The sequence below is a fragment of the Podarcis cretensis genome (assembly GCF_951804945.1).
Source record: "Podarcis cretensis genome assembly, chromosome: 16".
Lineage (NCBI taxonomy): Eukaryota > Metazoa > Chordata > Lepidosauria > Squamata > Lacertidae > Podarcis > Podarcis cretensis.
The window spans coordinates 15,119,796-15,131,965 of NC_137186.1; the positions used below are offsets into that span (position 1 = coordinate 15,119,796).

Below are 12,170 nucleotides of genomic sequence, written 5' to 3' on the forward strand. Positions count from 1 at the left end.
TTGCCTGGATGGGAGTATGTGGAGAGGAAGAGTGCATGCACTCTTTGACCTTTTCCCTCTGGCCCCGCCCACCACTGAGCAGTGGCCCCTTGGCGGTTGTCCACAAGGGAGTGTGGCCCTCGGGCTGAAAGATGCATGCCAGAAATGTAGGTTTCTGCAATTAAAAGACATTTAAGTGCTCTGCCACCCTAGCACAATAAATCCACTTTAAAAAAACCAAAAACCTGACTTTTTGCTGTTTGGAAAGTGATGGGGAAATGCACTTCCAAGTGTAGGTTGAACAAATTCTTAATGGGAAAGTGTATGGTCACCTCACAAGCAATTGAGGACGAATGCTCAGTAAACAGGTTGTCTGGAAGCACCACAAGTGAGACCATATGCCCATTGGATTTAGTTTTGCCTGCACTGACCGGCAGCTGCCGTCTAGGATTTCACACAATGTCTCTTTCCCAGTCCTACCTGTTGCTGCCAGGGACTGAACCAGGGACTGTTCTGTGGCCCTTCCCCTAAAAATGACATAATATTCTAGTCCTCACGATCCTGAATAAAGAGCTGGTTTAAACCACTAGCTCAGTATTGCCCCCAACTGGCAGATGTTTTCCAGGGTTCCATGTAGTGCTATTTTGCAGGCCTGTTTGGAAAGTGTTGGAAATTGAATGCTTCCTTATTACCCTAATGAAAGAATCGTTTTGCCTCTTTCAACATAATTTTAAAACTGTACTGTCAACAGAGTGCATAGCAATTTGATTCCAGTTTAGCACCTCTGGCCAGGTAGCACTCAGAGAAGATGCCTTCCTTGGCCTACCTTAGACTGTTTGGAAAGTCATCATTATCATTTCTCTCTTTTTTAGCTGTGATCCCTGTATTTCAGGGGGTTGGACTAAATGACCCCTGAGGTCCCTTCCAAGCCTACGATTCTGTGATTCTCACTACTTGGGAGCTGAACTCTGGGAACTGATTTTCCATTCTAGGGCTCCCTGACAAACCTAGAGAAGTAGCAAGAGAAAAAAAATGAGAGTGGGAATCTGAATAAACCTTCCCTGCTAAACAATAATACTTCTGGAGCAAACTTTGCCAATCTGGGACTCTCCAGATGTTTCTGGCTGCATATCCCATCACCGTGGGAGCCCTAGGTTGGTAAAAGCTATTACAGAGGGGTCTGAAACATGGAAGGCTTTCTGCACTTGCTCAGAGACTCCCCCCTTTTTGTGCTTTCTTCCCTTTTTCTGTTTCCAATCAAACTGACCTGGATAGCTCAGTTGGTAAGAGCATGAGACTCTTAATCTCAGGGGCGTGAGTTCGAGCCTCACATTGGGCAAAAAGATTCCTGCACTGCAGGGGGTTGGACTGGATGACCCCCGGGGTCCCTTCCAACCATTCTATGATTCTGTGAAATCTGCTGCTGCTGCTGCTACTCCTTGGCATTTTGCAAAGCCAGCCGCCTCTTCCGTGGCAGGAGCCCTGCGGTGAGCTCAGCCTTCTCAAGATTTCAGCCCATGAAGTAAGAGTTTGTTGTTGAGAGCCAGGTGCCCACCCTCCTTCCCGGTGCCGCTTGCCCAAGCCTCGCCCCGGAGCTGGATCTCAGCCAAGACGTCTTCAGGCAGCTGAGATGAGCGCAGCCGAGAGAGAAACCGAGTGCAATAGGGGAGGCAAAGGAGCACGCCGTGGAGTTGCCGGAGAGAGGAGAGGTGAGTGGCGAGGATGGGGAGGGGGGCTTGCTTGGGGTACCCTGGATTGGGGAGGGGGGCGTTGTAGATGGGAATTCCCTCCCTTCCTCTATTGACCAAACTCGATTGCTGGGAACTGGGGCCAACGGCGCTTCCCCGCAGCAGTTGATTTCCTTGTTTGTGGACTCCTTGCTTCGGGGAGGGCAGTACCGTCTAAAGGATACAGCTGGTCACGTGGAGGCCACCTCTGTAGTCCCGTTGCTAGAAAGTGTGCTGCGTGTGTGTTTTGTGCGGGGATGTTATACTGGGGTGTGCTGCTGATCAGGAAGGAACTGGGAGCTGAGACTCCTGAGGTCATTTCCAGCTCTGGTTTCTCAGCCGCATGGCAGAGGAGGAAAAAGTTAAGACTCTCCCGTTGCTCCCCCAGGGGCTGTTCAAACCCATCTCCCAACAGCCGGCATGTATGGCCAATGGTCAGGGCTGTGAAGAGCTGGATTTCAGCAAGATCTGTGGAGCAGTTGCCGGTTCCCGCATCCCTAGGGTGAAGGGACAAGCCTCCTTCTGTATCTGGCGCCAGAGGATGGGAGTCACTCTGGATTAAGTGGGTTGCTAGCGTCTGGGGGCACTGGGAAAGCTTTATTTTATTCTGCAGTATTTTATATCCTGCCTTTCCTCCAAGGGATATGATGTGGCGCACGGCACTTTCTCCCTCCCCGTTTTTTATCCTACAACAAAGCTGCGAGGTAGACTTAAGGTGAGAAGTTGTGCCTGGCCCAAGGCTTCATGGCTGGGGATTTTGAACCCAAGTCTTCTAAATTGCAGCCTTGACATGCTGAGCCACACTGGCCCGGACCCTAAACTCACTTAGCCTGCCCCCCTACTCCATAACTCAGTGAGGGGTTGTGCCTGAGTCAGCATGCATAGGGTTGTATCCAGCTCAGTCCTACTCTTAATAGACCCAACTGAAATCAAAACTTAAGTCAGTCACGCAGCCATTGATTTCAAAGGGTTCTACTCTGAGTAGGACTGAGCGGGATACTTACCCATGTCCCCAGGGGGGCATCTCACAGCTATTATATCTTAGATGGTCCCTGGGCACTAGGACTGTTGGGTTTGCAGAAATGGGCTTACTGGTGTTCACTGGTGAAAGGTGGGAGCTTTGGTTCCTGGGTTGCTGAGCTCAAGAGTGGGATGCTGGTCGGGGGATCTTCATGAACAACACAAACAAACACCCATCCCTGACCGCTGGCCTTGCTGGCCAGCAAGTTTGAGTCTACTGTTTGGAGTCTACTGTTTGGAGGGCACCAGGTTCCCCAGCCCAGGATTTGTGTATTATTGGCAAACAAGTCCTTGTCCAGCTCCAATTGAAAGGACCCCATCCCGGGCCCCCATTTATACAATGTCAGGAGGAAGGAAGGAAGGAAACATCATTCTTCCTCTTTCCCTCTTCCTGCATGTCTTTGCATGTGATTCTGCACCTCATCTTTGGCCTTATGTTGATGTCACTCCTGCCCCGCCCCCTGTGCATGTCAAGAGTTGTGGGGATGGATTCTAGAATTGTAGAATTGGAAGGGACATGAGGGTCACTAGTCCAACCCCCTGTATGAATGTAGGAATCTTCTTGCCCAATGCGGGGCTCAAACCCACGGCCCCGAGATTAAGAGTCTCATGCTCTACCAACTGTACTATGGGAGCCTGGCCTAGCTCAGCCCAGCATTTTTGGCTAATTGGCTCATGTTCCCATCCCCTGGAGTGGCTCTCTTCCCCGCCCCCCGCCCCCACCTCCCAACAACCCTGTGAGGTAGTTAGACTTCATTTTCTTTTGTTTCTTACATTTATATCCTGCTTTCCCACACTAGGAGCTCAAAGCAGCATACATGGTTTGCCCCCCTCCCCATTTTAGCCTCACAACCAAATCAGGTAGGTCACCCGCTGGGCTTTATGGGTGGCTGAGAAGAGATTCAAATCAGTCCTAGCCTGATCCATTGCAACAGATGGATCTGATAGGTTCCTCCCCCCCCAAAAAAAAAACACCCCTAAATATTGTGTGAGGTGGATGTGTGTGTGTTTGGGGGTTGTGTGTCATAGCTGGGAAATGAAAGATTAACCCTTCTCTACCTGTGTGACCTCCCCCCCCCCTTGTGCCACAATTAGGCTTGCAATGGGGAGGGAAAGGAAACTCCTATTGGCTCCATTAGGAGGGTTTTTTGAGAAGAGGACATTGTAGAACTGCCAGGGCCCATGGTTTCCCCAACCACAAACACTGCAGCTCAGGAGAGACCTTGATGACTGTTTAGTATTATTATTATGAATTGCCAGCCGCACTTGTTGTCTCACACGCTCTGCTTGCCGCTGCTTTCATCTCACCGAATTTGTCGCTTCTGCTGCTGCTTTCTTTGGTCTCTCCTCCTGCTGGTCGATCCCCTGGAACTGCTCAGGGAGTGCTGAAATTCAGACCTCTCACTGTTTTGACTTCAGGCACACTTTTGCTCCCAGGCCTTCTCCTCTAGGAAACACAGATCTCACTTCTAACCCCCCCGTGTTGCTGGCGGGCCCTTGGCACTTAACCAGGTTTTGTGCTCCTTTGGAATGAGGCACAGGGGAGAATGGTGTGTCTTTAAGAAATATAGTTCATTCACACATATTTAATAATAATAATAATTTTATTATTTATACCCCGCCCATCTGGGTTTCCCCAGCCACTTTGGGCGGCTCCCAACAGAACATTAAAAACAGAATAAAACTTCAAACATTAAAAACTTCCCTAAACAGGGCTGCCTTCAGATGTCTTCTAAAAGCCAGATAGTTGTTTATTTCCGTGACATCTGATAGGAGGGTGTTCCACAGGGTGGGCACCACTGCCGAGAAGGCCCTCTGCCTGGTTCCCTGTAACCTCACTTCTTGCAGTAAGGGAACTGCCAGAAGGCCCTCAGCACTGGATGGTCATCTGTCATGTATGATTCCTGCATCACAGTGGGTTGGGCTAGATGACCCTAGGGGTCCCTTCCAACTCTATGATTCTATGATATTTACATGGCCCGTTTCATTTTTTCCTTGATTTATTTTTACTATTATTTTAAAGGAGTTTTAGTGTATTTTATTGTTGCTATTTTTATTTTCCTGTGAGCTGCCAAATTAGCTAAACGAAAGCCATAAGCAAGAATATCACAGCTAGGGGGAGATTTATCCAGACTCCTTCCATCACCCTGTTCCATGCTTGCTTTCCTCTTCCCTCCCCATTCCTTTTCCTTCTGTGTCATGCCTTTTAGATGGCTGAGCCTGCAGTCAGGAAACTGCCTTATTTTATTGTAAAAAAAAAAATGTATTGATAGCACATGGAAAATGCCATGTGCTTTATACATGTGGTGGTGGTTAAGGAACTTGCCATCTGCATCGGGACTGTTTGTGGGTGGGAGAGATGGCAAATGGAACAAAGGGGGTCGTTAAGCCAAAGTGAGAAGCTTTTTCAGCTTTGTTTTGGGTTGGGGGTGAGGACAAAGGGGTTAGTTCTCCCCACACCAGCGGGAAGCCCATTTCCACAGGCTTCTCCTTCCCCCTGTGGGGCAGGGCAGCTGCTGAGTGATCCCCTCAAAGCTGTGCTCCTCCCCTGTCTCCAAATTGCAGCTTCTCATGCCACGGAGCTGATTCATAGCCTGCCTTACTTTCTCCTCTCTCGCCCCCGCTGTGTTTTGTAACAGCTCGAGGATGGCTCCCGCCTTCAGCTCATGTTCGATCCAGCTGTGTCTCTGCAGAGGGTGGCAACTTCCCCTCCCTGGCATGTTCCTGGGCTTAAAAATAAAAAAAAAAACAATGCGACGGTGCTGCAGAAACTCAGCAGGTGCTCCTTGTATTTCCACACAAGGATAATCTGCACCTGTTGGATTTCTGCAGAGAATGAAAATAAAACACATAGGTCGGAGCTGTTCTTCCATCTAACATAAAAAGAGAATCAGGGCCAAAGACCCATCTAAGTTCAGCATCCTGTTCTCACGCTAGCCAACCAGATACGTCTGGAAATCCTGAATCTACCCACTTGCGATTTCCACACTACGATTTCCAGAGCCATACTGCCTCTGACTGTGGAGAAAGAAAATGGCCATTGTGGCTACTAGTGTCCTAGCCATGGGCACACATATGTCTGTAGGCCTTCCTTGGTGCCTGCCAGATATCCTTCCCTCTCCCCTCCCCTTGATTTCTCTCTCTTTCTCTCTTTCTCTTTCGAGATAGGGCTGGGGAAGACCTTTCTCTACTGGAGAGATGCTGCTGGCCAGTGTAGGAATAGATCTACTGTAGTATGAAACCAATGAAGCTTAAGCTTCAGAGACCCTCAAGCCCACATTGCTTTAAAAATGCGGGTCTGGTAGACCCAATTTGAGTCGCACAATTTGAATTGACTCATTTTGTTGTTGTGGGTGGCGCTGTGGGTTAAACCATAGAGCCTAGGACTTGCCGATCAGAAGGTTGGCGGTTCGAATCCCCGCGACAGGATGAGCTTCCGTTGCTCAGTCCCTGCTCCTGCCAACCTAGCAGTTCAAAAGCACGTCAAAGTGCAAGTAGATACCAATCCGGTGGGAAGGTAAACGGCGTTTCCATGCTCTGCTCTGGTTTGCCAGAAATGGCTTAGTCATGCTGGCCACATAACCCGGAAGCTGTATGCCGGCTCCCTCGGCCAATAAAGCGAGATGAGCGCCGCAACCCCAGAGTCGGTCACGACTGGACCTAATAGTCAGGGGTCCCTTTACCTTTTATATTTCAACAAGTTTGAGTCCGTAGCACCAATGTTAGAAAAGTGTGGTGATCTGTCGTGGAACAACAACACCAAAGTCGATAACAGTGATGACCCAGACCTCATTGCTGGTTGCGAAAGGGCCCCCAAGACAGTTCAAGCTTCAGGGCCCCCAAAATGTAGGTCTGCCACTGAGTCAGCATAGACAATACTGAGCTAGGCGGACCAGCCTTTAGACGCCATGCAAGACAGCTTCCTGTGCCCCAGGTGCTCTGTCACATTTCAGCCACAAGTATACACTCAAAGGCTGTGTACACAGCAATGCCTTTCAAGCACATTCTTTCCCTCAGGAATTCTTGGCACTGCCATTTACCCCTCACAGAGTTACTATTCTCAGCAAACCGTAACAGACTACAACGCCCATAATTCTCTGAGGGGGAAACATGCGCTTCAAATATGCTTCAAAAGCCATAGGCACCAAATCTATGGGTTTGCAGACACCCCTCAAAGTATGTTGGGACAGGGCTGAGCCCCCGCCAATCTTGAGGGGCCAGGCCTCGCGGGATCTCCCTGCAGTGGCAGCAAGCCTTGCAGCCTCCTCCAAACATGCGTGATGTCACAGGATAGAAATGGAATAAAGCAAGACTGGCAGATGAAATTATTAGACTATGCAGAGATGGCAAGATTGACCAGGGAAATCAGAAATCAGGAGGACCAAAACTTCAACAGAGAGTGGGGCAAATATAGACTGTATTTGAAAGACCACTGTAAACACTTGAGCTCTTTGGCAGGCTTTAAATAACTCTTGCAATGATGCATAGATTTTGGATACACTGGAGGACGGTAAACTAGATGGATTTATAATACACAGTAGAAAAAGTTATTTAAAGAACCCACAGGGGGGGGGGGGAGGGAAGTCCTAGGATTTGGAAGAATCCTGTGTAAAATGTTAACTTTTGCAAGAATAACATTTGTGTGAATGAATTTGCAAAATCTAATTTAAAAAAAATAACGGAATAAAGTAAAGTCATGCTAAGCAGGGCAGGTCTCTTGGGTTGCCTGTTGTTTTGCGCCCCTTTCAGTTCCTCACGCTGGACTCAGGGGAGGTTTTTGTTCCCTCTCAGGATGACTCGGAACCCGATCTACGACTATCCCGAGCCTTATGCCAACCCACGGCATGGGACGGTGGCCTCCCCCCGGAGCATCAGCCTCGTGGGACGACTGCGCCTCACTCAGCCAGTTTGGCTCCAGCTGGGCATCAACTCGGCCGCTGCACTTCACATCCTTCAGCGTGAACCTCCCGGGGTGAGGATCGACAGGGTTTCGTCATTAGCCCCCCACTTTAGAGCACAGGAGTGATGAGAATAGTGCTTCTGAGCATACTCTGAGTGACCTCTGCCCCACTGGCTTGGGCTGCAACATTTCCCTTTCGACAGAGGCTCCTTTCCATTCAGGAAGCACATGAACGTCTGAAATTCAGGCTGCAGTGTAGGAATGCATTTGTGAGGGAGACAGCTTCACCTGCTGGATGTCTCCATTTCCACAAAAGTGAGAAGGCAGAACTCCCAGAACGGTTTAACAGTCAATCCGTCTTCACAGGTGAATCTGGAAAATGTAGCACTGTGAGGGGAATAGGGGCCTCCTAACAACTCTCAGCACCTTTAAAAAACTATAGTTCCCAGAATTCCTTGTGGCCATAGAATCAGAGTGGGCCTCACACGCCATCTACTTTAATCCCTTCGCTCATACAGGAAATTTACAACACCAGCATCCCACCTGCAAAAACGGGTAATCCAAATGCAGCCGTGCTTTCTTAGTATATTCTATTTCCTACAGAGCTTGCATTTTAAAAAAAGTTAGCATTTGGAACCTCTTCCCACCTATTGATGCTGCTGTCTCTGTGTCCCTGTTATTATAGCCTACCTTAACCTGCTTTCGTGCTTCTCTTCCCCCTTCTCCCCACTCCCAGACATTTTTAGTGCGGAGATCAAATACGCGGCAATGTCAAGTCCTGTGTTTACGTCTCCCCGACAATTCATCGCCGGCTTTTGTGACGACCCATTGCTTATGCCAGGAGCGTGCAGGTGAGGGTGGCAAATGCATTTGCCTTGCAAGTTCGGGGGATTATTCAAGTGTTCTGGGAATAATTTTCATGGAGGAGAATTTTGGGGAGGAAATTCGTCCCAACTCTGGCCCGGGGTTAACTTTTCTCCATCTGTTTCTTATGTTCTCCAGTCATCTTCCTAGAGGGCTCAGATTTGACCTTCCCCAGCCTCCTGCACCTCATTGCTTCCTACTGCATAACCCCGTAAGTGGCTTGCCACCTTTGGAGACCACCATTATCCCCTATGGTGGTTCAATGACAACCAAGACTCCTGAATATATATATATATATATATATATATATATATATATGGAGAAGGTCCTTGAGTGAATTGTCTAGTGCTCCTATCTGACCATCTTCTTTTAAAATGTCAGCTTTTGGGGGAAGTGTCAGGGCACAGGGGTTGAGCACAATCACTGTAGGTATGGCCAGGTGTGACTGTGAAAGACACCGCCTGAAACTCTGGAATGCTGGTCAGTGTAGCCCAGGGATGGGGAACTTGTGACCCTCCAGGTGTTGGGAGTGACTCTCCAGATGTTAATCTCAGGGTTGTGGGTTCGAGCCCCAGTCATGGGTGTAGCCAGGGGGAGGCAGGGGGCAGCTGCCCCCATCAAGTAAAACAATAGGAAAACTTAACTAACTGACCAATCACATCAGTTCTGCCCCCCTGACAAAAATCCTGTCTACACCCACGGCCCCATGTTGGATGAAAGATTTCTGCACTGCAGGAGGTTGGACTAGATTACTCTTGTGGTTCCTTCCAAATCTGTGATTCTATGATTTCCCGCTTAGAAAAAGATATAAATTGAATGTTCTGGTTTCTGGTTTCCAAGTGCATTGTTTTTTCTTCAAAGTTCTGGCTGGGTTTTGACAGACTTTCTCTTTTTCCCTCCCCCTGCCCACTGCCTCAGGGACATCCTCCCTCTCTCTCTGCGCCTTCCTCTGCTCATCTGGGAGGCCTCATCCTGCCAGCAGCTGGAGGCCATCGCTCACTTGGGGCTTGGTGAGTGGCTCAGTGTTGACTTGGTGGTAGAAATCTCCATCCAGCAGCAAACCCTGAACAGCAACCCCACTTCAGCACCCCACACTCACCTGCCTGGCTTTTAACCTCCTAGGCTCCTTGACAGGGGTGGGGGATACACAGCTCAGTGACAGGGGGTGTCAGAGGTGGAGAACCTTCTCCATCTCACGGGCTGCATTATTTCCTGAGGTCCACTTACCAAAAGTGGGCGGGGCCAGTGGGGAAAGTGGGTGGAGCAACTAATCCTACAGTTGGCTAAGTTTCCAGAGACACCTCCCCTCCCTGACTTTCATCCAAGCAAGAGCTCTAGGGCAGATTTTCAGCCAGGCAAAAGACACTCAAGGGGGGTGCGAGGCAGGGCAAGTCAGAGGCAAGGCCTGGGGGAATCCCAAAGGCCAAACAGAGAGGTCTGGGAGGCCACATCCAGCCAGATGATCCTCCAAGAAACATTACAGTGGCACCTCAGGTTACAGACGCTTCAGGTTACAGACTCCGCTAACCCAGAAATAGTACCTCGGGTTAAGAACTTTGCTTCAGGACGAGAACAGAAACTGCGTCACGGCAGTGCTGGGAGGCCCCATTAGCTAAAGTGGTACCTCAGGTTAAGAACAGTTTCAGGTTAAGAACGGACCTCCAGAACGAATTAAGTTAGTAACCTGAGGTACCACTGTACTGATCAAGGCCACTTCTGCACTGAAAACCGTATTATGCCTCTTGTTGTAGCTTCCCGCAAAGAATTCTGGGAACTGCAGTTTGTTGAATGCAGCTTTTTGAGGGGAAGAGGGGCGGGGGTCTCTCAATAACTTTCAGCAACCATAAACTAGTTGCCCAGGATTCTTTGAAGGGGAGCCATGACTGTTTAAAGCAGTACAGTACAACTCATAAATATAAAGGTGCAGATGTGGCTCAAGTATAAAACTGCTTCCTAACATTATTAGTCACTGATGGATGCAGATTGCTCCCAGTGGTTGCTTAGCAACCACAACCAATGCATCTCCACCTTCTTCTTTTTTCTGGCCTGACAAAGATAATCATAGCCAGGCTAGGGCTTTGAGCACCCAGCAAATGCTTTTTTAACACAGTTTGTTCTCTCTCTTTTCATCCTCATTCCTCGCCTCCAGAATTTTGGAGCTCATCCCTGAACACTAAGGATTTCAGCAGGCCTATTCCGCCAGTGCCTCTTTCTGGCCCAGACAAGGGCCCCACGAGCGACACCCAGGTGGGGAGCTGTGCAAAGCTGGTTTGTGGACAACCTGCCAGATCCCATGATATTCCAACCCCCCCGCCAGCTGACGGAACACTGCACAAGGATGTGGGCACCCGGCGCCAGCGCTTCAAGAACAACGTCAAGGTCCAAGTGTCCACAGAGGCTGTCAGCCCCCTGTCCCCCCCGGCGGTCCCACCACCCCCCATTCCCGTTGGGAAAAAGAAGAAAAAGAACCTGCCCCACCCTCCTGTCCCCGGTGGGAGAAACCAGTTACCCAACCGCAACCCTTTCCTTCAAGATTCCTCACAGGTTCCAGCGAGGTTGGAAACTTACAGCATACCCCAGAGCAAGAAGGAGGAGCTTATGGGTCAAGCTGGGTGCCCTTTAACCCCTGGTCCTTCTTCACAGCAGCCACTGCATGTTACGGAAGAGGACCAGTCAGGGTTATCTTGCCTGGGTCACTTTTTCCAGGAACAAGAAAGGGGCAGGTTCAGCAACGGAGTAAAAGGCTGCCTTCTTCCGTCTTCCGAGCCTTCTTGAGCGCCGATTCCTGGAGCTGGGCTTTTGGGGGAACTTTGATGACGCAAACGGGGCCAGGAGGTGTTCCCAAAGAAGGCAAGGATGTCAACATTATTAGAGCAAGTGGGTGAATGGGTCCTATCCTAGATTTTGAATGGGAATCTGGAGCCAGGGAGCGACACTCTAGCCTTCAACGCTTAGGAGAGGTAGGAGAGAGAAGATAATGTAATCGAAGGACGGGGAGGGTTGGCGCTCTGGCTTTCCATTTGCCAGCAGGGTGGATGGGATTTGTAGTTTCACAACATCTGGAAGGCTACAGGCTCCCCACCCAAAATATAATTGCATCCAATAAGCTACTGGAACTTTTCTTGTGTTTTTTTCCCTTGCACCTTTAGTTTTTTTAAACTAAACTTGTTGCTGTTTGATGTCCTTTCTCCTAGAGGGGGAAGAGTGTTACACCATTGCTGAGTCATGTTTTGCTGTTAATAAATATAAACTACAATTTCTTAACACAGAAATACTTTGTTTATTGATCAAATGCATATAAATAACACCAGTATAGACAGACAAAGACCCTGTAAAATAAAATGTTGGCAGGGAGGGGGGGGGGACTATAAAGATATCCTTTATATTCTTATTTAACTATTAAAAGTGATTTTCACCACATTGCCTACCGGGAAGTAAATCTTGCTCAGTTCAATGAGCCTTTATTCTGACACATATTTTGCATCGTGGGGATAGCTCAGTTGCTGGGGATAGAGAACCAGACGCTTAACCTCAGGGTCACGAGTTCGAGTCCCACGTTGGGCAAAAGATTCCTACATTGAAGGGGGTTGGACTAGAGGGCCCTCGTGGCCCCCTCCAACTCTACAATTCCATGAGTCTAAGTAAGTAGGTATTGGGTTGTGGGCGTAAGCTCCCTACAT

General features: G+C 49.1%; 1 protein-coding gene across 2 annotated transcripts; it reads left to right on the plus strand.

The window, feature by feature from the left end:
* Positions 1-856: 856 nt before the first annotated feature.
* RIN1 (Ras and Rab interactor 1) lies at positions 857-11,762 on the plus strand. 2 transcript variants are annotated; one of them, XM_079957629.1, is made up of 7 exons: positions 857-1,688; positions 2,347-2,421; positions 7,518-7,698; positions 8,363-8,477; positions 8,629-8,701; positions 9,409-9,500; positions 10,640-11,762. In XM_079957629.1, the coding sequence occupies exons 2-7, from the start codon at positions 2,351-2,353 to the stop codon at positions 11,263-11,265; spliced, it is 1,158 nt and encodes a 385-aa protein (XP_079813755.1). In that variant the 5' UTR covers positions 857-1,688; positions 2,347-2,350; the 3' UTR covers positions 11,266-11,762. The 2 variants fall into 2 exon arrangements, with proteins under 2 accessions (XP_079813755.1, XP_079813756.1); XM_079957630.1 differs by lacking the exon at positions 2,347-2,421 and having other exon boundaries at positions 891-1,688.
* Positions 11,763-12,170: the final 408 nt, after the last annotated feature.

Excerpts from the sequence above, each read along its gene's own strand:
- RIN1 (XM_079957629.1), top strand. The coding sequence starts at position 2,351 with ATGATGTGGCGCACGGCACTTTCTCCCTCCCCGTTTTTTATCCTACAA. Across the intron at positions 2,422-7,517 it reads AGCTGCGAGGTAGACTTAAG|GATGACTCGGAACCCGATCT; the intron begins GTGAGAAGTTGT and ends GTTCCCTCTCAG. Across the intron at positions 8,478-8,628 it reads CTTATGCCAGGAGCGTGCAG|TCATCTTCCTAGAGGGCTCA; the intron begins GTGAGGGTGGCA and ends TATGTTCTCCAG.